This window comes from Macrotis lagotis, chromosome 7 (assembly GCF_037893015.1).
Source record: "Macrotis lagotis isolate mMagLag1 chromosome 7, bilby.v1.9.chrom.fasta, whole genome shotgun sequence".
NCBI classification, from domain to species: domain Eukaryota; kingdom Metazoa; phylum Chordata; class Mammalia; order Peramelemorphia; family Peramelidae; genus Macrotis; species Macrotis lagotis.
In genome coordinates this window covers 210,171,327-210,198,349 of record NC_133664.1, presented here as the reverse complement: position 1 = coordinate 210,198,349, position 27,023 = coordinate 210,171,327, and the positions used below count along the sequence as shown (strand labels likewise).

The following is a 27,023-nucleotide window of genomic DNA, read 5'->3' as shown; positions in this document are numbered from 1 at the left end:
TGACTCCATTTTTACACCATATTTTATCTTTGAATCCAGCTTTCTCCTGTGCTTCAACTATAAAAGCTCCCTCTACCTGCTCTATTAACTGAGAAGGTCATATGAGTATTATCAGTGTCATTTTTCTATGCAGGAATACATGCAGTTCATCCTCATTAAGTCCCTCATATTTCCCCCCTCTCCTCCAATCTCCATGCTTCACCTGAGTCCTGTATCTGAAGATCAAACCTTCTGTTCAGCTCTGGCCATTCCAAAAGGAACCTTTGAAATTCCCCTGGTTCATTGAAAGTCCATCTTTTTCCCTGGAAGAGGACATTCAGCCTTGCTGGGTAGTTCATTCTTAGCTGCATTCTAAGCTCTTTTGCCTTCCAGTATATTGTATTCCAAGCCCTACGAGCTTCCAATGTAGTTGCTGCTAAGTCCTGTGTGATCCTGACTGCAGCTCCACGATATTTGAACTGTGTCCTTCTGGCTGCTTGTAATATTTTCTCTTTGACTTGGGAGTTCTGGAACTTGGCTATTAATATTCGTAGGGGTTGGTTTTTTGGGATCTCTTTCTCGGGGGGCATCGGTGGATTCTCTCCATTTCTATTTTGCCCTCTGCTTCTAGAATATCAGGGCAATTTTCCTATAGTAATTCTTTGAAAAATGATGTTAAGGCTCTTTTCCTGATCATGACTTTCAGGTATTCCAATAATTTTTAAATTATCTTTCCTAAATCTGTTTTCCATATCAGTGTTTTTTCAATGAGATTTTTCATATTTTCTTCTAAGTTTTCATTTTTTTGGTTTTGAAGTATTGATTCCTGATTTCTGGTCAATTCATCAATCTCCCTGAATTCTATTCTTTGTCTGAAGGATTTGTTCTCCTCAGAGAGTTTTCTTATCTCTTTTTCCATCTGGCCAATTTTGCTTTTTAAAGCATTCTTCTCCTTAATAACTTTTTGAACTGTTTTATCCATTTGACCTAAGCTGGTTTTTAGAATGCTATTTTCTTCAGCATTTTTTTGGATTTCCTTGACTAAGCTGCTGACTTCATTTTCATGTTTTTCCTGAATCTCTCTCCTTTCTTTTCCCAGTTTTTCCTTCCAACTCCCTCATTTGATTTTCAAAGTCTTTTGAGTTCTGTCATAGCCTGAGCCCAATTTCTGTTTTTCTTGGAGTCTTTAGATGCAGGAGCTTGTGCTTCTTCATCTTCAGACTGAGTATTTTGATCCTTCCTGGGTTCATTTGCAAAATATTTCTCAATAGTCTTCCTTTTGTTTCTCTGCTTGCTCATTTTCCCAGCCTGGGCCTGGTTTGGGGTGCTTCCTGAGCTTTTGGGACACTCCCACAAGGGTCTCAGTGTGTGAGGCTCTGTCCTTCCTCCTGGTCTGTGAATGACCATAAGCGCCCCTCTCTGCCACAGGGCTGAGGTGGGGGGGGGCCTGCTGTTCTATGGGGGGGCCTAGACTGCGATCAGGATCTGAATGTGGTCAGAGCCCCAGAGTCCTGTTCCAGGGGCAGAGGACAGAGCTCTGCAGTCTCTCTCTTCACTCCTTTCCCTCAGCTCAATGGGCTCATGCCCTGGGGGCTCCTGCTTACTGGCTCCGCCTGCTTCTGTTTCCGGCTCTGGGCTGCAGAAAGACCAAGCTGCTTCCTGTGTGCCCTGAGGGTTGGGCTCCAGGAGCTCACTCTGGCAGAGGTCCCCCGCTGTTCCCTCACTTTGTGCCCGGTGCTCCCGTGCTGCAACTCAGGGACTCCCCTGCTGCTGTGAGCTGAGACTCCCAGCGCCCTGGGGCTGCCTCCGGGAGGCTGAAGTTCTTTCACTCTGGTGGGCCACCCCTCCGACCCCGGGAACAGAGCCTTTCTGCTCTTTTCCAGGTTACCTTGAGTAGGAGAGTTGCCTCACTGGGTCCCTTTGTGGGTACTGTCTCTTGAAAGTTTAGTTAGAGTCCTTAGCTGATGAGTTTTATCAGAGAGCTCCTAAGATTCCATCCCTTCTTGTCGCTATCTTGGCTCTGCCCCCTAGCTCCCATTCTTAATAGAATTCTAGAATATTTTATTAAAAGAATGGCTAATAAGCAGCCAAAAAGAAGCAAATGATGGAAGAAAGCTATCTTGGCTTCATCAAGGATAGTTCAGAAGAAAAAAACAAAACAGGTCATGCTTGACTAACCACATTTCCTTTTTGGACAAAGAAATGCTGTAGTTTATCCTGTTTACTTATATTTTAGCAAAACATTTGACAAAAGCTATCCTGAAATCTTTGGAGAAAAAAATGGAAAGATGTTGACTAGAATAAAGCAGTTCCAAGGACATAGAACTGGCTAATTGGTGAGATTAGCTTGATGTTAACTTGGAAGGAGTCAAGAAGGAAAGCAGTAGTAATTTCTTAAGTGCTTATTATATGACAGATATCATGCTAGGTACTGAGGATACAAGAAAAAACATGTAATAGAACTTGGCCTTAAGGAGCTTACATTCATCCTACAAGAGAAGATCAAATACAAGTTCTTTTTGTTTTGTTTTGTTTTTTTGTTTTTTAAGTTTTTGCAAGGCAAACGGGGTTAAGTGGCTTGCTCAAGGCCACACAGCTAGGTAATTATTAAGTGTCCCAAGGCCACACAGCTAGGTAATTATTAAGTGTCTGAGGCCACATTTGAACCCAGGTACTCCTGACTCCAAGGCCGGTGCTTTATCCACTACACCACCTAGCCTCCCCCAAATACAAGTTCTTTATGGAGGATGAAAAACACCAGCACCTGGATAGGATAAAACATACTTCATTTTTATAGGAGATAGAAATTGAATTGAGTCTTGAAGGGAACCAGAAGAAAGTTGAGAAGAGAATGCATTCCTAGAATGGGGACACCTAGTGCAAAAAAGCACAGTAATGAGAAATGTAGACAATCAATCAATAATCATTTTTAAAGATACTTCTATGTGTATTTAGGCAGATATTTTTGAGGAGACAAAAAAAGGGAAATTGAGGGGATACCTCAATTGGGGAAAGGCTAAAGAAATTCTATTTGGAATATTATTGTGTTATAAGAAATAATGAACAGGTAGATATCAGAAAAACCTGGACTTCTACGAACTGATAACTGAGTAAAGTGAGCAGAACCAGGAAAACATTGTACACAGAAACAACATTGTGTGATGAGCAACAATGATAGACTTAGCTCTTCTCTGTAACACAGTGATCAAAGACAATTCTAAAATATGAGCAATAAAAAAATGCCATATACATTCAGAGAAAGAACTAGTTCAAGGTTCTATTGAGCTAATTTCACTTTTTAAATTTTTTTTCTTTTTTTAAGGTTTTTTTACAAGGCAATGGGGTTAAGTGACTTGCCCAAGGCCACACAGCTAGGTAATTATTAAGTGTCTGAGGCTGGATTTGAACTCAGGTACTCCTGCCTCCAGGGCCAGTGCTCTATCCACTGCACCACCTACCCATCCCTTAAATTTTTTTCCCTAATAGTCTTTCCCTTTTGTTTTTAATTCTTCTTTCATAAAATGACTAATATGGAAATTTGTTTAATATAATTGTATATGTATATACATAGCAGACTGCTTTCTATCAGAGGGAAGGGGGCAGGAAGGGAGGGAGGGAGAAAAATTTGAAAATTATCTTTACATATAACAAGAAAAAATACTATTAAGATTTTTTAAAAACCCTATTTGCTAGGCACTGTGCACTATGAGTGAAGTATATGAGAAACCATAAGAAGGCCAGTTTGAAGAGCATTATGTATTAAGGTTGGAAAGGAAATTGGAGACAGGATATGAAGGACTTTAAATGCCAAAAAAGAAGAATTTGCATTGAATCTTATAGTTTATAGTGAGCTACTGACATTTGTTGAGGAGGGGAGTAAAATGGTCATATCTATACTTAAGAAAAATCATTCTGACAACTGTGTGAAAGATGGATTGAAGAGGAAGTAGGTTGAGACAGGGAGACCAGTTAGGAGGCTGTGGCAATAATCCATGTCAAGTATGATGAGGAACCTAACTGGAGTAGTGACTAAGTGGAGGGAAGGACACAGCTAATATAGAGGTAGAACTGACAAGAGTTGGCAACTGCTAGAATATGTAAATGACTGAGAGTGAGGAATCCAAGGATGACCTTGAGGTGGAGTGGTGGGTATTCTTGTCAGAAATAGAGAAATTCAAAAGAGAAATAATTAGGGGTGAAAAGTTGAGGTCTATCACAGTCATGTTGAGTTTTAAATGCCTTTATACAGTGTTCACTTTGAAATGTCCAATAATTGTTGATAATATAGATTAATGAGTCTTCTATATAGAGATAATAATAATCAAACCCATGAGAGGTGATAAAGTCAACAAGTTAGAGAAGGTACAAAGAAAAGAATATCCCTGGTGTAGACCCACAGTTAGGAGGTGTGATGTGGATTAAGTCATCAAACAAGACTGAGGAGATAATTAAGGGACCGAGAGAGCAGTAACACGAAGAGGAGTGAGTTTCTAGGAAGGTTAAGAATGAAGATGGAGAAAGATCATCAGATTAGGCATTTGAGAACTCTTGGATAATTTTGAGGAAAGTGATTTCATTTTAGTGATAAGAAAAGGAGAAAAATATAGAATAATTGCTTGAGAAGATGATGAGGTTTAGTGAGATTCTTTTTAAGGGAAGGAGTCAGTAGCTAGAAAGAAGCTGAAGGTAAGTGACAGAGAGAAAATAATAGTGAGAACAATCTGCTGGAGAATATGAGAGGAGATGAGATTAAGGGTATATGCTGGCCTTGATGATAACAAGGACCATCAAAAACTAGTTTAAAAAAAAGATTGAGGGTAAGATGTCAAGAAATTTAGAGAGAGAAAAGGCTTTTCTTTTTTCAATAAAATATGAGGAGGCCTTCAGCTGAGGGATTAGAGAAATGAGTATTGTAGATAAAGGGGAAATTCAAGGAAAGAAAATGTTTTGAAAATTGTTATGGGAAGTGGAATTCAGAATCAATTAGGGAAGATTAAAAGAATTGCATTACATCAATCTCCAATGTCTAAATTGACATTAGATAACATAAATATGTAGTGGATGAAATCAGCACAATTATGTCATTTCCTCTACCTTCATTTAGCAAGATATGTAGAAGAGGAAGAGATGGAGGTTATGGGTAATCCAGGCTTGGTGACAAATGATGAGTGGGTATAGGGCAAAGTTTCAAGGAATTCAGGATTAGTATAGAATTTAACTTGTTAACCATAAAGTCAAGATCAGGAAGTGAGGAAAGAGAAGTTAGAACATGAGTGACAGTTTGGATGGCACTAAGGATTAGAGATCAGGAGGTGAGGATGAAGAATAAATTAAGGAAGAGCAAGGTATAAGGAGAATTAAAATGATAGGAGGTTAGGCTTAAATATAGCATTTTCAGATAAAGATAAAGGAGCTTTCCAATGGAGTATCTTGGGGTACATGGTTTTATGCTCTTCAAAATGTTTATCAGTGACTTGAATGAAGTCATTGGTATGTTGATAAAGTTGTTAGATAAGAAACTTAGTTAACATCTGTATTGAAGAGTCTAGACAGTTTTCTTTCATGATTTCATGAAGTAATACATCCATGTGATATGATGTGGTTTTTGGTAATGGATTTCAGGCAGTTCAATTATTCTCAGATCATTTCTCCTTGATAAGCTTTCTAGATCAGGTTATATATATATACATATAAATATATATATTTTATATATGTGCATATATATAATATATGTGTGTGTATGTGTGTGTATGTGTATAGATTGTGTTAAACTGTGAGGCCTCTATCCATTTTCCATTTTTCCTGATTCTTTCCTTTAGTATTTTCACTCCATTTATGATATTTTTTAAAAATAATTTTAAACTTTTTGCATGATTTCTCTTGGGAATCCTAATTGAGCTTGTGAGCAAGGTAATTTTTGAGATTTTATTTATAGTTCTTTTGAAGTTATTGTCCCCTTTTGGATTTGTGTCTTAGGAATTCCAGTTCTCAATGTTACTGCCTAGCTGAGAACTCTGAGGGCTATCTGTGACACCAGTCCCTCTTGTACACCCCTTTGCTGTATTCCTGCAGCTGGGGTGGGGGTGTGGAGGGTGACTGAATCTTCACTCCTTGGACTTTGGGAACTGAGCTTTGAGTCATCTCCTCATCCTATACTGCTGACCTAGTTCAGATTTATGAACTTTGTCCATTATACTAGCCCATCTCTAAATTCTAGTAATTTTCCTGAAGACCAAATCTGTGATCTTATGCTAGAAAGATGACCCACTATAGATTCTCCAGAGTTCTTCTTAGGTCATTGCGAGAGTAGTTGTGGGGACAGCTGTACAACTTTTTCCTATTACTTCTGTTTTTAAATCTTTCAAAGTTACTTGACTTTTACAATGTTGTTATTAGAAGTTATTCTAGTTCAGCTCCCTTTTTCACTCTTATCAGTTCATACATGTCTTCCTAGATATTTTTGAAACCATTCTTTTAATAATTTTTATGGTACATTAATATTCCATTATACTAATAAAATGCGATTTGAAAAAAGCCTCTCTTTAATTGATGGGTATCTTCTTTGTTTCTAAATCTTTGCTACTACAAAAAAAAAGATAGTATAATTTTTTTCATCTATAAAGGATCTTTTCCTCTTAATTTGACCTCTTTGGAGTATAGGCCTTGTAGTGGTGTCACTAGATCAAATGATATGTACATTTGGGGACATTTTTAGTTCTCAGAATGATTGTCCCTATACACAATTCCACTAACCTCCCTCCAACATTTGCAATTTTCCTTTTTTATCAGTTTTGCCAATCTGATGAAAGTAAGATACAACCCAACTGTTGCTTTAATTTTAACTTCTTAAATCATTAGTGATTTGAAGCACTTCTTCATATGGCTGTTGATGGTTTGTATATTATCTATTCATATTCATGATAAATATTTATCAATGATTCAATTTTATAAATTTGTCAGTTATTTATATAACTTGGAAATGAAACCTTTAAGAAACTTGCTGCAAATATTTTTTCCCATTACCTATTTCCTTTCTAATTTTGTTTGTACAAAATCATTTTAATTTTATATAATCAATATTTTATCTTCTGTAATACTTTCTATCCTTTGTTTAGGTGAGAATTCTTGCCCTAGGTCTGATCTGATAGGCAGTTTCTTCCTTGCTCCTGTAATTTGCTCAATATGACATCCTTTATGAGAAGTCATGTACTCATTTGGAACTCAGTACATTATGATTTTTCTGTTTCCAATCAGCAATCACTAGAGAATTGTGATATCTATTTTTTAAACAATTTATGTCAACTTCTGTATTATCTTTTGTTAGATTCACATGGGTCTGAAAGGTATACATGGAGATCACAAATTTATAGTTTTATAGTCTTCCTGTAAACTGAAAAACTTTTCTTATACATGTTACAATGCTGTCCCTTTTGATGCATATATATTAAATATTGCTATTAATTATCTATGGCATGGTTCAGCACCTTGTACTTTTTCTATTATTCTTTTATAATGAACTAAGTTTTTAGTGTCTGGGGGTCATGATTGCTACCCTTTTCTTCCTTTCTCTCTCTCTCTCTCTCTCTCTCTCTCTCTCTTAACTAGCCTTTATTTTATTTCTGTGTGAGTCTTCATGTTTCAAGTGTATTTCTTATTTGCAACATATATTTGTCTTCTTTTATGTATGTGTTCATCCCATTCATGTTCCCAGTTATAATTTTTAATTGTTTACATCCTTCTATTTTTGTTCTCTTACATTTTTTCCTCTTTCACTACCCCCCCCTTTACAAAAAAGAAGAAGAGAGTTAGGAAGAGGAGTATACTTGATCTATCAGTATTCTATGTTTGTTGCAAAATGATTCTGCTCCCCTGACCCTCTTCTGAGCTCTAAATTGCTGGTATTACCCTTTCTTTCCTTTTAAAGCTTCCTCCCTCTAAGTTTTACTTATTTTGCTAACTAATCCCTCCCTGCATTATTCCTATTCATGCCCATTTCCCTATTGAGTTAAATATATTGCTATAGGAAACTTTCTGTGTATATATTCTACCCTCCTTTGAGTAGTTCAAAAGACAGTGAAGTTTAAGGGATACCCATTTCCTCCCATCTCTACCTCTTTTTAAAAAGATATTATTTTATATTAATTTCTGTTTATACTTCAAAGTTTGTACTTAGTCCTGGTATTTTCATCAGAAATGCCTTGGAAGCTCTCTATGTCATTAAAACTTTATTCCCCACCCTACTCCATCTGCACCCTATAGGATTATACTCAGTTTTTCTGAGTAAGTTATTTTTGTTGCGAGCCAATATCTGCTGTCTTTTGGAATCTCAGATTCCATGCTCTCCATTCCTTTTAAGTGGTAGCTGCTAAATCTTGTGTGATACTGACTATAGTTCTTTAACAGTTGAACTCTCTATTTTTATCTACTTGCAGTATTTTTTTCTTTGATCTGGAAGCTCTGGATTTTGGTTATCATTTACTGGAACTTTACTTCCCTATCTGTCAAAGACACCACAATCTTATATTCTTCTCTCTCATTTATCTCATATATCCAAGCAATTGCCAAGTGTCATCAATTCTACCTCCATTACATTTCTTGAAATCATCTTCTCTCTACTCACTTGGCTACTACTCTAATTCAGATACTCATCACCTCTAGTCTAACTATTACAATATCCATCAAAATGGTTTTCCCCTGTCTTAGACCTCTCCCCTCTCAAATGCCTTCTCCTCACTGTTATATTCTAAAGGTCAGATCTGACAATGTTATATCCCTCTTCAATAAATGTCAGGCTCTATTACCTCTAGAATCAAATATAAATTTCTTGATTTGGCATTTAAGTTCATTTATAATCAGGCTCCAACCTACCATTCAAGTATTACTACACTTTACCATTCCCACACATTATGGTACAACCAAATTAGTTTCTTGCTATTCCTTAAATATGACATTCCATTCCAAATCTTGCTGCCTTTGCAGAGGCTGCCCCCATGCCTAAATTGTTCTCCCTCCACATTTCTGACTCTTAGAAAATTAAGTTCAGCTCAAGCATTATCTCCTGAGATTTTTCATGGTTCCCTCAGCTCCAGTTACTTGTACCTCACCTGCAAAATTACCTTTCATATATATTTTATGTGTGCTTATTTTGTGTATACATGTTGCAATCCAATGTGTGTATGTGTCTTTTATACACTCTATGTTCTCTGAGGACAGGGATTATTTGTCTTTTCTCTGTTTGCTTTGCATAATGCTCAGCACAAAGTAGATCCTTAATAAATGCTAGCTGATTGATATGAAGGGCAATGGATCAACATTTATTAAGTGCCTAGTATGTGTCAGTCACTGTGCTAAGCGCTGAACAATGTAGAACTCTCAGTGGCTTTGACACTAACTTACTACGTAGTTTGGGGCAAGTCTTATTTCTGTTCTGGGACCCGATTTCCTTTACTTAAAAGATGAGAGAGATGATCTAAATTAATAAATGAATGGAAGAAAAAGCACATAAGTACAAAAGAGGAAAAGATTTCAAGAGAAAGAAGAATAAGTTTTATTTTTAGATATGTTGAATTTCAGATTTATTGTTTTTGAAATGTGCATTAAGTATTTTGTGATGTTTTGGTGTGGGACTTGATTCCAGAACAGAGAAAATATTCCTACTGGTTTCCTGGATCCCTTGATTGTCACTCAATGTCCTCATTCCATCCAGAATGGAACCTCCTGTTCCTGCCTTGCAACAACTTGAGCATACTCTTTGAGCAGTATCCATTGCCCTAAAGCTATCTTCTCTGTCCTCCCTGCTGTGTTCATTCTGGAAAGTTCCTAGTCTTTAAGTCATGTGTTACCTCTCTAGGACTGTCTAAATTTTAATGGGATTCCCAGAGGAAATTGACTTAAACCAAAGGAATGAATCTTTGACTATGGAATTTATATAATATTCAGAATCAGGAGAGGGAGTGACATTTTAAGGAAGGGGAGGGATCTAATCACAAGGGAACTAGACTATAGATGTCCTAATGTTCCTTTCACCTCAAAGTCTATAACCAGTTATCATCTCTGCCTGGGCTTAAGGTTCACTGTAATAGGAGCAATGACCAAGTTCAGTCTAGAAAACTCATTGCCTTTCTGGAAGTGGAGGAAGACTGAGTCCTTTGGTGTGACTCTACCTCTTTGAGTTAAATAAGAAAGTCAAAGAGAAAGAAATAAAAATGAGAGATAGGCTTCCCATTAGAAAGAAATCAATATTGCATTTCACCTTTATAAGAGAAGTTCACCTACTCTTTGTGAACATGATTTCACCTACCTCATGAGATATGAATATTCTACTCATTTGCCAGATCAGGAAGTTGAGACCCAAAATGCTAATCCTGGAGACTTCTTGTGAATCAGTAATATAGCTGGGCACAGAAACCAGGAGTCCTGCCCTTTCCCCTTCCCTTCTCTTTTTTCCCCTGCTCTTCAACCCTAGGAAAAATTATGAGCTAGGATTCAGATGGAAGAAACCACAGAGGTACCAGGGAAATGTGGAGTCTGGGAAGTGACCTCTCCCCAGAGAGCCAGTAACTGTCTCATGAGCAAGTTTTGGTTAATCGAGATTTGGTTCTGAATGGCAGAAAGCTGGGGAACCTTTTCCCCAAAATGCAAAGGGATCTTAACACCTGAGTTCAAATTCTGATTCTGCTTACTGCCCATGTGATTTTGGGCAAACCACTGAACCTCAACTTTCTCTTGTTTATGAAACAAGAGAGGAGAATTTGAAGACAGTCTTTAAAGTTTCCTTCCTGATAGGAATCTATGATCTAAACTGAGGGTGGCAGTTGGAGAGAGGAAAGGTATCGGCAGGCAGCCAAGGGAGAAAAAACTTTTGAGATCATGTGAGATCTACCTGACTCATTCAGGGAGGCTGAGCTCCCCATTGAGGCCACATTCTGGGAGGTTTTACACCTTTCCCTGCCAAGGCCCCACCTTCAAGGACTCATTCCTCTAACACTGGGGTTTAAGGAGTAGGGGCAAGGACAAGAAAGAAACATTGATGAAAGAAACAATAGATGGCATCTGTCCTTCCTCCAGCTCCCCATTGTTGTCTGTCCCATTCCCACCCCTTAATCCTAATAATAATAGTTAATATTTATATAGCTCCCATTATATTTGGCCAGACATTCTGTTAAGTTCTTTACTAGTATTATCTCATTGGATCCTCACAACTTTGGAGATAAATTAAATGAGGATACTGAGGCAGACAAGTAAAATGACTTGACTAGGATCATTCAGCTCATAAGTATCTGAGGCAAGACTGAACTCAAACAGGTCTTCCTGGCTTCAAATCTCATGCTTTATCCACTATTCCACCTAACTACCTTTAAACTCAGGGGCAGCTCTATAAAAATTAGAACATTTTTAGGGTTTGGGGGCATTTATCAGAAAATGGTCCTTAGAAGAAACCCCCAAAAGTCTACAATTAAACAGACTCAGAGACATGAGAACATGGTCTATAATCTACAACATAGAACTGGAAGGATCCTTAAATGTCATCTGGTCAAGGCCAAGAGTCCATTAACTTTTAAAAAATATTGATACTGTTGTGTATATTGGTATAATTTTATTTCCTTTAAAATCCTATGCCTTTTATTTTTTTGAGAAGGGATCCATAGGTTTCATCAGTTCCTAAAGGGGTCCAGGGATCCATGACAAAAGAGGGTCAACTCCAACCTCCCTATTTCTTTGAAAAAAAAATTGATAAATTTTATTTTAACAAAAGAAACCACCTGAAAATAGTTAAGCAAAAGAGTGTTAGCAAGTGATAATTCAGGTAACCAAATATATGTGTATGTGCATATATATACACAGAGATCCTCCTTTCTTCACAAAAGCAGAGAGACATAGCAGAAAGTCAGATTTTGGTCTTTTTTTTTTTTAACATTGTGATCAGCTCCCTGGCTCAGTAACTATAATCTTCTTCTGGAATAGAGAAACCAACAATCAACCTCTGATCACCTATGTCCTTTGAACAAAAAGATAAGAGTATATATCTAAAACAATCTTCATATTTGTTGAGCCATATCACTAACTCAGGGAAGCTAGGTCATCATCCTGAGCTCCAGTCTCAGACTCTTACTAGTTGTGTGGCCTTAGGCAAAGTCACTTATTAATACTGTTAGCCATGGGTCTCTCATCTGTAAAATGAGCTGGAGAAGGAAATGGCAAACCACTTTGCCAAGAAAAGCTCAAATAAGGGGCAGCTAAGTGGCACAGTGGATAGAGGCCCTGGAATCAGGAGGATATGTATTCACTTAATAATTACCTAGCTGTGTGTGACCTTGGGCAAGTCACTTAACCCCATTGCCTTGTAAAAAAAAAAAAAGAAAAGAAAAGCTCAAATGAGGTCACAATGAGTCAGACTAAAATGACTAAAGCTGACTTGCCTCACCTTCTTATTTTAGAGATGAGACTATTGAGTCATAGAGTAGTTAAATGACTTACCAAGGATATCAAATTAGTTTGTTATAGCAGAACCCTAGAGAAGATAACTCTCTTTACCACTTATTTTAGGGTCTTGACCTCCCTCCATAGTTATTCTTAATACCTCCAACTGAAATTTATTCCTTGGAATCATGAATCCTATGTTCATTTCCCAGTTCTGCTAATACCTGTGTGACTTTGCAAAAGTCACCTGGATCCCCTTTGATCTCAGTTTCCTTATCTGTAAAATGAGGGAGATTGGACTAGACCAGGGAATTTTCACTTTTATTTTTGTCATAGACTCCTTTGGCAGTGCAGTGAAACCTATGGATTCCTGTTTTTAAATAAATAGGATAACAAAGGAAACTGATTATTCCAAAATATAATTATCAAACTAATTTAAAACAAATTTGTAGATCTTGAGGTAAAAGCTCTTTGGCTCTGTACACCTCTGAAATCACAGTTGACATTGCATGTTTTATAGCAGCCCAACCACACCTAGGAGTTCAGCGTTCTGATACTACTGGGTCCTTGAGAAATCCTGTTTTCATAGCAGTCTTGTTCCTGCAAGTTGATTCCTTGGCACAAGAGTGATCCAGCCTATTCCCTCTACTGCATCCTAAAACAGTGACCGCTGGCCTGTGAGAGTTAACATCCTCTGAGCTCCAGCTGCCCCCATGTGGAACAACAGCAGAACTATCACTAGAATCAGGAGAGAATTAGGAAATGGAGTCCTTGCAGAAAATCTGGCCAGAATACCTATCAGAAACAGTTTCCTCAGCTGCACAGTGAAACTAGATACATTACCTACCTCGTGGAGTTATTGCAGGAATTAGTTGAGATAATATAGGTAACTTTTAAACCTTATATAAATATCATTATGATAAGAACTGGCATTGTGGTCTAGTGAATAGAGAACCAGATGGTTGGGAAAATTCTAAATTCTATTCCTACCTCTAAAACTTACTTTGTGACCCTGAGCAAGGTATAATGTCTCCATGTCCCCAATCAATTTTCTAAGACTATAAGTTGCAGACAGCAGATGTTGATAGTTTCCTTAGTGGAAATTTTCTATACAAAATGAAAGTACATGTTCAGCTCTATCTATATATCTATAGATAGATATAGATATTGAAGAGTCATTATTTATCAAAATTGGAAGAAACATAAGAGGTCATACTGTCCATTTACCTGATCATTTCCCCCAAATAGCATATCTAATCTTTCTTTAAAGATCAGTGATTAGAAACTTGCCACCTTATGTTGCATCCTATCCTCCTCTTGCACAGCTGTAATCATCAATCAATCAATATTTACTGAGTACCTACTGTGTGCTAGAGCATTTTGCTAGAGATACAAATTCAAAAGTAAAACAATCTCAAATCTTAAGGGATTAGGGGAATAGATAGATCATCTTAACAGATACGTTAATGTACCATATATATTTTTTAAAACTCAGAAAATAAAAATCATAATAGTAGGGGAGAATACTAATAATAGTGGTAAATGAGAAAGGCCTCTTGATGAAACAGGGCCCCTTGGGCTGAATCTTAAAAGAAGTCATAGATTCTAAGAGACAGAGGTAAAGAGAGAGTATTCCAGAATAGAGATATAGCCAGATCAGAAATATAGAGGCAGCAGACAAAATGCTGTATATGGGTCACACAGAAAACCAGTTTTTTTGCTAAGACCCAGAGTTCCAAGGAGTAGTATATAAATCAACTTGAAAGATAGGCTAAAGTCAGATTCTGAAAGGTTTTAAATACCAAAAGAGGAAGCCATACTTTAACTCTTAAAAGTAATGGAAATCATTGAAGCTTCTTGAGCAAAGGAATGGCATTTTCATACCTATGATTTAGGAATATCAATTCTGAAGCCATGGGAATGGATTAGAGAGAGAACGGATTCAGAGAAACTGATGAAGAGGCTGTGGTCACAGTCCAGGTAGGAGGTGATGAGGACCTGGACTAGGGTGTTTGTGGTGTGAATGGAGAGAAGAGGACTAATGGGAGAGATAATTAACAAGTCCTGCTAAGGAATGGAATATGAAGCAGCAAAAGAGAATGAAGGGTTAAGGTTGATTGTAACAATTTTTTAAAATTTACATTGAGCCTCTGAAATTTCTACTGCCTCATTCTTTCCTCTGGGATCAAATAGAAAAATAGTCTAATTTCTTTTCACCATGAAATTCCTTCAAATATTCAAAGATAAATACTTTGTCTTCTTTTCCTTAGGCTATACATTCTCAGTTCCTTTAATTGATTCAATGCAATGTAGGATGACAAACATTAATAAACCTCCTTTGTACAGAGCACTGTGTTAAATTGAAGATACAAAGACAGACAATCTCTGTCTTCAAAGAGCTTACATTCTCCGAGGACAGATAGAAGATTATGTATTATCCATATACCGTATACAAAATAATTTCAAGATGACCTGGAAAGGATTCATAGGAGGTGGCAAATGAACTGTGCCTCTAAGGAAATTAAAGATTTAAGAGTCAGGGGAAAGGAGTAAATGCATTTCAAATATGGGGACTACTTATGCAAAAAGCATGAATGTAGGAGATGGAATAGCCAACAGACCAGGACAATCTGATGACAATGGACAGGGTGTGAAAGGGAGTTTCAAGACTGAAACTATAAATGGGACTATTTTATTTTTAAAGATGGATTTAAATTCTAAGCTGAAGATTTTGTATTTTATCTTGGAAATCATTGTGAACCCCTGAAGATTTTTGAAGAGGGGAGTAATATTCTATTCTGTATATCAAGAATATCATTTTGGCAGATGCACGGAAAATAAGTAGAAACTGGAAAGAGGGAAACAACAATGGGATCATCATTATTCTAGGTGAGGAGCATTGAGGATTTGAACTAGGGATGAAATGAAGATAAAGAATTAGCAAATATGAGGATGTGGGGAGAAAGGGGCAAGTCAAAGATGACTCTAAGGTTTCAAGTTTGGGAAGGATGAGGAAATAGGAAACAGAAATAGGAAAATTTGGAGGAGGGCTAGGTCCTCTCAAAATTTTAAACTCCCCATTCTGAATGTGCTCCATTTTGTCAGTGTTCTTCCTAAAATGTGAATATAATACAAAGGTCAGGTTATGGTGGAACTATATCTCTCTTATTTTGGTCACATTCTTCAGATGAATGTTATCTAGACATAGCTCATTATCCTTGTATAGTCAGCATAAAATTCACATGTGAGACCTACACTTATCCTTCATCAATTTCTTCTTTCATTGCATCAATCATTCAAACTTTTTGGGCATTAGTTCTATCATCCAATATAAAGTTTAAGTCACTAAAATATGGAAGGGAAAGTCAGAGAATTCTCTTTCTCGAAGAATCAGAATCCACCTCCTCCCTCAAATGTTCTCTGACCTGCAAAAGTTTGATATCTTTAAGATGAAACTTTCTCTGCAAAGAATAAAGTTGCCTAAACCCAAAGCCTGTGAAAAAAAACTGTAAGAGAAATAGAAAGAAGAGGTAGATTGTATGTAACTTCTTTGAAAATCTTCCCAATTTCCATTAGGCCCATTTCCTCATTTTTATTAGATCCTAGAAACTGATAATTTTATTAACTGTAAATATGATCCATTGCTGGTAGAGAGAAGCTTTATGATGGCAAGCTTATGTTTGCTGTCAGTCCTATAAAGTCCTCTAAAGTACTTAATAAAGGAAAGTTGGAAATTAGGTTAGAACAAATACATAAAGGAGTCAGGGCAGATCTGCAGAAGGCCAAGTCACTGAGCACAGAGCTTCAAGACAGTGCTCCTCTTTCAGAAAAATGGGAGAAGTGGCCTCCTGGGACAAGTTACCTGATTATCCTCTAGAGACTAAGCTTAGCACATATGAAATTCTGATAATAAGATCCCCAGACACAGAAAAATACCTTGCTTAGGAGTTAAGAGAGGAAGGTTTATACCAGAATCCAAGTGAATCATTCCTTCCTTTCACTCCCTTCTCCCCAGAGATATCCCAAATGTGACAACATCTCTGGGGGCCTTCACTGCTTGTGCTAATCCATTCTCCAGGCCCAACTGCCTCCCTACCTATCCATCAGCAGGGCTTCCTCCTGGGGCCACCTCCCTCCTCAGACAAGTGTCAGAGCTGTTTATACCTTTCTAGCAAAGGTATCAAGGGACAACAAGCTAGATATGGCAGTTTTATGGACTATCACCATAGGGTTGAAGGTTAGAAATGAAAAGAACTTGAAAGGAGGGTAGATTTTATTAAACTCAAGAGACACATTTTTAAAAAGAGAAGTTTATAGATGATCTCTCACTCGATCATCATAGTATGGTAGATATTCAGTGTCTGAGTCTTGAAGCTTGCAAAGTAGAGTAGTGTACCCTAGATTCAAGGAGTCAGATTTTCTCACTCTACATTCACTAAAATGTCAAGAAAAGTAACAATTTTGGAGGTGGGAGGATCTGGAAAAGATTCCTAAGAGGTGGAAACTGAGCTATGCCTTGAAGGAACCTAATATAGCTTATAAGACCCTTTACATAATTACCTTTACTAGTCAGTCAGAATGCAAAATAAAACATTTCTGGGGCAGCTCAGTGACACAGTGGATAGAACACCAGCCCTGGAGTCAGGAGGATCTGAGTTCAAATCCAGCCTCAGACACTTAATAATTAGCTAGCTGTGTGACCTTGGCCAAGTCACTTAACCCCATTGCCTTGCAATAAATAAATAAGAAATAAAACATTTCAGAAATAAACTTGGGGCATAAGAATAATAAACACAGATAAGGAACATGTGTGACAACACATTTGTGGAGTCAAATCATGCCTCTAACATAGAACCATGTTATCTGACTATTGCAAGTTGATATGGCCTAGTTATATGGTATTTTTCCTGCTGTGGTCTCCCCAGGGCATGAGTCTATTTATGTTGCTCCATTGATTCCTTGTCTCTGGGATGGTGGACATTGTCAGACCCAACCCCTTTGACCATGTAGGTATAGTATTCTATTTTAAGGTTTCAGTTCAAGAATTGAATTTTAAGACTATCCCTCCTTCATTAGAAGTGTGGGCTGTTACAGACTTTTAAAAAAGTTCTATTAGGAAAGCAGTAGCCCTCAGCCAGACACTTAGCATCATTGCAAACAGAAATGAAATCTCAGAATTTTTCTCTTCTTGATTGAACTATGTTGCTCCCTTCAAAAGTTGAGGTCTCTTATCTTGAGGAATATAGTCACAGCTTCTTATTCAAACAAAACTCTTTAGAACCAAGTGTAGATATGCTTCTAGCTAATTCGTACTTTCAGCCTCTAGTACTTTGCTTTATTAAACTTCCCGGTTGCTGAGCTTTGGATCCTCACAGGTGACTCCACTCTCTTGGTAAGCTTTCCATATGACTTCTGATTTTAAATTCTGAAGTCTAAACTATATCTGGTCATGAACTTTTGCTTCAAATAATCTTTACAGCAAAAGAAAAAGGGCTCTCAATCTCCATGCAAGCATTAGGTGTTCAAGACATCAAATATAGGACAGGGTATATATTTAATCCAACAAAAAAAGAAATCCTAGAATTCAGGCACATAAGCAGTCAAGACAACTAGCCTTCTCTCTCCAGTGATTCCCACCTTTCCAGGAGCACAGGATGTATAATACTGCCCTAGATAGAGCCCCCTACTCAGGAGACAAGAAATTGTTAGATTCAAGTAACTCATTCCTTTGGTGAACTAGAGTGCTACAGAATCTCTGACAAGTCTAGTCCTTCCCCAGATCTGCAAAATTCCCATAATTCACACTATTAGTGAAAGACAGGTCTGTGTAATGGCTCTTTTCTTGGGCTGCTCCACAGCTTGTCCTCACTGGTACAGGAACTGAACGTGGTCCAGTGAAAGAAGCAAAGCAGAAGAATGGACAGGGTATTACCTAAGTCAGGAGCTGTACTGGAATATCACCTTAGATTCTTTCTAGCTGTGTGACCTTGAACAAGTCACTTCTTTTTATGTTTCATCATCTAAAAAAGTTATAATAATAAGAGGCAGCTAGTGGCATAGTGGATAGAGAGCACCAGCCCTGGAGTCAGGAAGAACTGAGTTCAAATCAGACCTCAGACACTTAATAATTACTTAACCCCATTGCCTTGCAAAAAAAAAAAAGTTAAAATAATAGCACTTACCTCATAAGGATTATGGAAAGGCCTAAATGTGATAATGTTCCTTGCAAACATTAAAGTGCTACATAAATATGAACTATTGGTAATATTAACTTTGTTATTGGTTCTAGGATGATTGGTCAAGGAGTTGCTCCATTGTTTTGCTTCAGTAAACCAATCATATGGTACTGATCAGATTCTCTTTTCAGACTTCAAGCTTTTCCTTAGCTCTCTCTCCATTAGGCCTCTGTGCCTCCTTTGTAAAGGCTAAGGTCAAGAATGTTTGAAATGACTGTGGTTGCCTAGGCTTGGACTATATCACTTGACTAATCAATTCCAATTCACATCAAAGAGTTGATGTGAGCTCACATCAAAAGAAAAATTGTCAAGAAAATGTAATGCTGTGTTAAGGAGTCATGGCCAATGCCAGAACAGAGTCATCATCAGTGGACAATGACTGCAGTCTGTGGGGATCTAGTATCATTTCCTGGGCTCCATCCTCAAAATTTTGGAGTTATCTTTGATTCTCTTTCCCTCCCAAACCAAAACCTAGTGTAAAGAAGTTGAAGGATTTGTGATCAAATTGAGCCTGATATTTGAGCCATTTTATCTTGTGAAAAATCATTTTTCCTCATGGACATGTCTATGCCTATTATAGGGGGAATTAGAAATTGTACAGGCAATTGTATATGTGCTAACCCTTTTCTGTATGTGTACAGGTAAGCATATTTGTATTACAATGGATTCATGTATAGACTGTACCTAAGTTTGAGAGTTGTAAGGGGATCCACTCCTAACCCTACCAATAATGAATTCATTGTACAAATAATGACCCAGCCTCCACTTGAAGACCTTCAATGACAAGAACTTCTCTACCACTTGAGGCAGTTCATTTCTTTTTCACATAGTTCTAATTATTAGGAAGTTTTTCCTTATTGAACTGAAATCTATCTCCCTGTACTTTTTTTTTTTTAGTTTTTTTGCAAGGCAGTGGGGTTAAGTGGCTTGCCCAAGACCACACAGCTAGGTAATTATTAAGTGTCTGAGACCAGATTTGAACTCAGGTACTCCTAACTCCAGGGCTGGTGCTCTATCCACTGAGCCACCTAGCCACCCCTCCCTGTACTTTCTACCTATTGTTCTCCTAGGTCTGCCCTCCAAGGCTAAACAAAACAAATTTAATCCCTTTTTCACAAAAGAGCTCTTTAAATATTTGAAGCCAGTTATCATGTCTTTCCCTCCCCACAGATCTCTCCTGTAGCCTAAACATTCCCATATTCTCATAGAGTGGACTCTGATATGCCCTTCCTCCATTTCCTCTACTATAGGGAAGTGTCTCAATCAGAGAAAGGAGTATAAGTCTAGAAGTTGAGGCCAAGCAGGGAAGCCAGAAGTGGAGAGAGAGAGAGAGAGAGAGAGAGAGAGAGAGAGAGAGAGAGAGAGAGAGAGAGAGAGTGTGTGTGTGTGTATGTAAATGTGGGATTTAAAGAGCAACCTCTAAAACACTAGTCAGACTCTGAATTCCTAAACAGGAAGTGACCCTAGAAATCATATACTTCAATTCTTCTCTTTATAGATGGAAAAATTGAAGTGCAGAGAGTAGGTGATATATGATCCTCTTGGGATACCACAGCAAAGTAGCTAGATAAAACCCAAATCTCCTGACTCCCAATCCTAGGCTTTTTCTACAACACAGAATTCTGGGATTTCCTACTTAACTTTGTTTTTTTCTTCTCATAGCCCAGGAATCCCAGCCCTAGGAGGGACCTGCCCATCAATTTTAACCATTATGCCACCAAGAAGAGTGTTTCGGAGAGCATGTTGGACGTGGCTCTCTTCATGTCCAATGCCATTCGACTGAAGGCTGTTCTGGAACAGGAACCATCCTCCCCCTACTACACAGTCCTGGTCACCCTCCTCAGCATCTCTCTCCTCTTGCAGGTGGTCATTGGGATCCTCCTCATCATAACTGGTGAGGGACCAGGGAGACTGAAAGAGCTTCTCTGGAGTTGCATCTTGCATCTAAAGGTTGCTTGAGGATATCTAGCAAAGGGGAACATACTACTTCCCAACACAGCCAATTCCACTTTGAGTTAACCAAGAGGATATTGTTTTCAGATATTAATTCAAACTATACTTCCCTAAACTTCCACTCTTTGCCCCAATTCTTCACTTGAGAACTAAACAGAACTCTCTCCTCCAACTGATAGCTTCCTCAGATTTTTTTAACTTATTTTTCCTAGATTGTTTTCAGATTGAAGTCCTTCAATTTTTTTTAAGGAATATTTTATTATCCCTGATTGGGAAGGTTAAGAGGAGTTTGGGGCTCTCTCATTCCTTTTACCTTCTCTGGTGAAAAGGGAGATCAGCCTTCCTCCAGTATAGTGCATATAGTGTAATAACTTTGGAATGTCAGAAAGATATTGTTCCATCTTAGTATGTCACTAAAAAATTCCCTTTGCTCCTCCATACCCCTTTGGTCTTCTTTTCTTGAAATTAACTGGTGGGGAGCAATTCTGTTGCCATGGCCTGCTGCCTAGTCAAAGCTTTGTTGTGATCCCATAATGTAATACTATGCAAATCTTGAAGCTGTATCATTGATGATGATGACTGTCAAATATGTGACAGCCCTTTATAAACTACAAAATACAATTCAAATATAAAGTATTTCTATTCTGTTAGACATTGCCTCATAGAAGTCCCACATACTGGCCTATGGGGGGAAAAGGGGAAATTTCAGCCTTCTGACCCCTACCCTATGCAACTGGCCTCCATAACTACACCTAAGGCTCCAGTCTATGATTTTAGCTTGTGAGGCTTTAAGAGAGATGCCCATCTGTGGCCTCCAACTCTGACATCTCCACCCACTTATCTTTCCAATCCTCTATAGCACGAATGAATTTGAATGAGGTGTCAAAGCAACAGTGGCTGAACCAGCTCAACAACGCAACCGTGGCCATGGTCTTTATAACTGTCATCGTCAACATTTTCATCACAGCCTTTGGGGTGCAGAAGATGGGGCAACCCTGGCCCACACCCAGGCCCTACTGAATCCAGCCTGGGGCCCAGGTGAGGATAAAGGATGAAAGGACATTGTTCAAACACATACATGGTCTGGGTGGAAGTGAGGAGAAGGGTGGGATCTTTGCAGAACAAGAGAGTACCTGCCTAAACATCAAAGTTTTAAATAAGGAGACTGGGAAGGGTTAGGTCAGATTGTGAAGGGGAACAGCAACAGAGGATGAGAGGAGGGTTTGGCTCCTTTTAATTTTCAGGGATTAGGTTTGAAGAAAACTTCCCTTTGCCTTGTTTTAGATCTGTTATCTGGTGGTCTGGGTGAGACACTAGGACTCTCCTAGATTTAAGTTTTTCTTCTGGTTAAGCCAGCCCCTACAGTGATGGGAATAATGGAAGTAAAATATTTTTTCATGCCACCTCCCCACCTCCCCAGCTCACCTCTCTCTTTGCTTCCCTTACAGGTGAGGACCCTCATCTTCTGCTTTTCTTCCCTTTGACTTCTGCCAGTCCTGAGGACCTCTAAGGCTCCCAACATGGTAGTGTTAGTCCCCAAAACAAATTCAAATGCTAATGTATTTGGTTCTGTTGTTCAAAGTGAATTCTAGATTGGTGGCTGTGGAAGTCTTGTACCTACCTATAGTGGGGACACTGTCAACCTTTCTAGTTCTGTTCCCCCAAATCCAAGACTCTGCCCCAAGGTGCATGTGTCTTGGGTTACTGCCTTTAACTCATCATATCCTTTTCCCCTATTGCATACTCATTTTCCTCTCTCTAAAGAGTAAAGAGCAATCCAATTATAAACTAAACCAATATGTATCCTTCTTTACACTTTTCAGTTCACAAGCTCATAGATTTAGAATTGGAAGGGACCTCAGAGGTCAGCTAGTCTAATACCTCTCCCCCTCATTTTACAGATGAGGACCCTGAGGTCCAGGGGGGATTTAAATAATTTGCCCAAAGCCTTACACATAAAGCTATTGGATAAGAGGCAGAATCTAACCCCATACATTCTGACTCTATTGTTCTTTCTACCAAACCAGTTAGTTGTGTACACCCATGTAAGAGGGAAGTCTTAGGCTTCTTTAGCTGTACTGCCCAGCTCTGAAGGAAAATATATTTAGAACCTTGAGACAGAGAAGACTACTTAAATCATCATTTTTCTCTTATGACTCCACTGTTCAATAGTTTCTCCTTCCCTTCCACTAGGAGGCTGCCATGTTGATTTCAAGCACTGTCAACTTTGGATCTTCACAGGTGCATAATCCATTTTGTGGATTACCATAGCTAAATTTTAATCAAAATTTGGCTTTTTCTCCAACAGCATACCATTTTTCTTCCAATTTCCCCACACAGCTGTCAAGCTGTGCTCAGAGAATGCAAACTGATTTTTAATGTTAGCCAAGTGCAACTAGAAAAGTCAACTGTAAACAGTGAGAGTTGGAAGATACAAGAGAGATAATCTAGGCCTTCATTTTACAGATTAAGAACCTAGAATCCAGTAAGGCTGAGACTTGCTCAAGTTCACAGAGCTAAAGATTCAACTTGAACTCAAACTGTTTCACTGAGTTTATGCCTAATGAAAATCAGGGAATATCTGCTCCTTTAGGGCAATCCTAACCAGAGCTCCTTCCAATAAAGGGGATTCACGAGAGTTGATCAAATAGTCTTATTTTAGAATAAGTTGTAGTCATTACTCTCTCCAAATCAATCTGATCCCTTGCTCAAAGCTTCTGGACAGAAGTTTTCAAGTGAGAGGCTCAGCATTCATCAGTTCTAGATAACTGTAATGATCTCATATTGACACAGCCTTTTCAGGCCTGAAAGGTGATTTCAAAGGTCACCTCATCCAACCCCCTCATTCTACAAATGAGGAAACAGAACATCGGGACCTGTGGTAATACAGGTAATAAGTGGTGGTCTGGAACTGAACTTTCTCCCCTTGTATGCTTATTAGTTCTGTTTTGTAGATGGGGAAACTGGAAGCTTAGAGAGGTTAAGTGTGATGGACTTCAGAGCAAGGCCCTGGATTACAAGTTTACTGATTTTTCTAATACATCATAGCTTGTAAGGTCTCTGGGCAGGGACCACTCTTCTCTCTTTATAACCCCCAGGAACGTAGAATCAGACATAGCAGATACTTAATATGCTGCTACATGCAAGGGGAGCACTGGTATTCCATAGCCATTGGTGCTTGTGAGATATAACTGATAGACATGAGCAGAGGCCATGATTCCCTTCAGCCCACACCCTTCCTGCATGAATAGGAAACAAGAACACATAAGATCTGGATTGTTCTAAGAAGATGCTGTATTTAGCCTTTTCTCTTCCCAATCCACTCTTTCCTCTTATAGAATAGAGACCTATAAGGTCTCTGTTCCTTAAGGCAGATAGTACAGAGGTAACAGTATAGAAGTCAAACACGAGGCACTTAGGTTCAAGGTCCAGGGAAGGAAACTGGGATGTGGGACTGGGAGGTTAGGGCAGGGGCTCTGATAGGCTGAAGGAGAAGATGAACCAGGAGGGCAATTTCCAATTTGCCTTTTCCAGTCAAAACCTATTTCAGACTTTTCAAAGAAGTTCTAGAAGAGGAAAGGTACTCTGAGGGAAATGAACATCTCCCATGTGGACAACCCAACTTTTCTCTCCTCTTTTCTCTGTTCCTGGTTCTGTTCAGAATGCAGCAAGTTTGACTGGGTTAGAGTTCAGCTATATGTTGAGATCTTAGACCCTGATCCACTTCCCCATGATCCCCTCCCCATTAATCAGGGGCTTCCTTTTTTTTTTCACATACCAAGACAGACACTGGAGTATTGAGACTCACTATCAAATGCACCATTGGTCAATGCAGCAGCAGGAGAATCCCCAGTCACACAGAAAGCCTGGAGATTAGTGCAAGATTCATATGTAATGATCAAATGGGGAAGAGCAGGCAGAGGTAGCAGCATGGTGAAAGGGTCAAAGGGCTGTATTCCTAATGATGCTCTCCTCTCCTTCCTCTAAAGGAGGAACTGCCTCCCTTCTTGCTTCTCCTGCCTCAAGTTCCAGGAGCTCAGCTAATTTGAAGTGATCCCTTGCTATTCCAGGTGCCTATTCAGCTGGGGAGGAACAAACAGTACCTGAACCTCGCCCTGTACTTATATAGAGACCAGCAATTCCCTTTGCCTGATGTCCACCCATACTTCTTTCTCTCCACTAGCCTTACCTAGAGACTGGAAACTGAAGAGACTCTATATTCATCTGCTCTGCAAAAAAATAATCTATAAAGCCAGTGGTGAAAGTGGGACATTAGGATGGGATTGGAACTCCTTAACAAACTCCCCTACTTTCTCTCCAAAACTTGCTCCTTCTAGTTCCCATATTGGTTACTAACCCCAAAGGAGTGGTGGGGTAGGGATTCCAGCTGGGGCTTAACTTCTCTGGCTGGATAAGGGAATGCCCTTTGGTGGATAGCCACGTCAGGTGATTGGAAGCACTTGCTTTCTGTTTGGTTTTGGGGTTTTTTTGGTGGGGGGGGACAGGGATATGGGTTGATTGGTGGGAAGGGAGGGGAGGTCCCTGTCTTGAGAAGGGTTTACAACAAGGTTTCAACCTTGATCACAAGACAGCTTCTGAGGAAAGGCATGGGGGGAACCACAAGACATGGTAGAGATCCATTATTGAGAAGATTTCCCCAAATGCACCACCCCATATTCCTGGAAAGTTATTTTCCCCCTCTGTTTGAAAAAATCAAGGATTCTCACTGTCCATGTTGGTTGAGAGAGGAGGGTGGAAAAATACAATACCACCTCCCACCCCTCCACTAACCAAAATTTTTTTCTTTTTAAGAAAAAAGGAGAAAGTTTGTTTCATAGTTTGTGCTCCCTATACAGAACCAATGGCTAGTGGAAGGCTTCTCCTCTGGTGAACAGATTGCTCCTTTCCTTGCCACCTTTCCATTTCCTGAAGAACCATTCCACCTTTGCCACCCAGGCCTGGACCTCATAGCTCCACCACTTAGAAATCCTTCCTGTTGGGTGCCTAAAAGGCTCAAAGGAAGGGGGGATTACAACATTGCCACCTATTCAGTGTCCACATTTGGATCCACAGGTGGTGAGATGGTTCTCGATAGTGCTGGCTCGGTTAGGAGGGGGTGCTGGCTCACTCCTCCCAGACATTCTTTTCCTCCCTCCAGTGGTGGGCAGGAGTGGAATCAGCTGCAGGTCAGGAGGCAGGAATCAGTCAATTCTGGCTGTGTACCCTATGGAGATCATGGCATGTTCAACTGGCGACGGTTCCACATGCCCCTCTTGGAGTGGTATCTATGGAAGAAATTCCTAAGGGAGAGACGTTCCACTTCTAGGCCAGCCTGTAGAATCCTGAAGAACAAAGAGACAGGAGAAGCCAACATAAGTGGCAAGGAGATATGGGGAAGATTTGGGGGCCCTTAGGAATATATCTTCATTCATAATGAGATCTCTCCTTTTCATTTAGGCATTGCTCTGGTGGCTTGTACACATCAGGGAAATGACCAGGGAGAGGAAGTTCTTAAGCTCATCTTTCGGAACAGATGCCTCACTGCAGATGGTTAGAAAGTTTAGGGTCACCTTCGCTAGTCTTTTTAAAAACCTTCCCTCTGTCCTGGGTCCATCCTAACTAATCTCACCCTCCAGACACCTCTCTTGCCATGGGAAAGGGGGGAAGTCTATGGGTCCCTCTGAACTCAAAATAAAGCTCTGAATAGAACCAATGTAATAGAGACAGAAAACTGAGGCAGGAACACATATTGACTATATGATACCAGACAAGTCACTTAACATCTCAGTGTTCTAGGTAACTCTCTAAGAATCTAAATTGGTAGGAAAAATACTAACCTACACTAGAAAAGGGAGGGTTCTCATCTGGAAATTCCTCTGCCAATGAATCACCAAGTTTAGTCCCTAATCTTTATGAAAGATGCACAGAATTTGATATCCGGCAGACAAATTTCACATCTCATAACCCATTCCATTATTTCCTGGTCCTGCTCATACTATCTCCAAGCAAGAACCCCAAAGGTTATTCCTTTGCTCAAAAACTTCCAGTATTTTCTTATTTCTTACCAAATCCATCATTAAGTCAGTCAATAAATATTTATTAAGTGCCTACTATGTGGCAAGCAGTTGGTAAGGATACAAAAAGAGACAAAGTGTAATTCCTTCCTTCAAGCAGTTTACAATCTAATACCAACTATAAATTTTCTTAGACCATAAGTATCATGGAGATCCTCAAATACTCCCTTGACTCTTAAATCAGCTCCTTCTCTGTTTCAACACATTGACTTCACTTTTATTTCCATGCCCTTATTCTTCCTTAAGCTAAAATGCTCTGCTTCTTTCTGTCTACTTAACATTTTTTAAGGTCCAGTATAAGTCCTATCCTTCTACAGGAAGCCTTCTCCTTGATTTCACTCTATTTTTAACATCTCTCTGG

At 39.0% G+C, this 27,023-nt stretch overlaps 2 protein-coding genes across 4 annotated transcripts in view; one reads left to right on the top strand and one right to left on the bottom strand.

Annotated features, from left to right (window-relative positions):
* The window catches only part of NINJ2 (ninjurin 2), a 180,275-nt gene extending 157,058 nt beyond the window's left edge, over positions 1 to 23,217 (top strand). For all 3 annotated transcript variants that reach the window (XM_074194697.1, XM_074194698.1, XM_074194699.1), the window contains 3 exons: positions 20,298 to 20,529; positions 21,448 to 21,626; positions 22,037 to 23,217. In XM_074194697.1, coding sequence (XP_074050798.1) covers positions 20,298 to 20,529; positions 21,448 to 21,608 — 393 coding nt within the window. In that variant the 3' untranslated portion in view covers positions 21,609 to 21,626; positions 22,037 to 23,217. The remainder of the gene's footprint in view (positions 1 to 20,297; positions 20,530 to 21,447; positions 21,627 to 22,036) is intronic.
* Positions 14,910 to 27,023, bottom strand: part of B4GALNT3 (beta-1,4-N-acetyl-galactosaminyltransferase 3) — a 162,043-nt gene continuing 149,929 nt past the window's right edge. Inside the window, exon 20 of the mRNA XM_074194696.1 lies at positions 14,910 to 25,930. Within this exon, the coding sequence (XP_074050797.1) occupies positions 25,822 to 25,930 (109 nt within the window). The 3' untranslated portion in view covers positions 14,910 to 25,821. The remainder of the gene's footprint in view (positions 25,931 to 27,023) is intronic.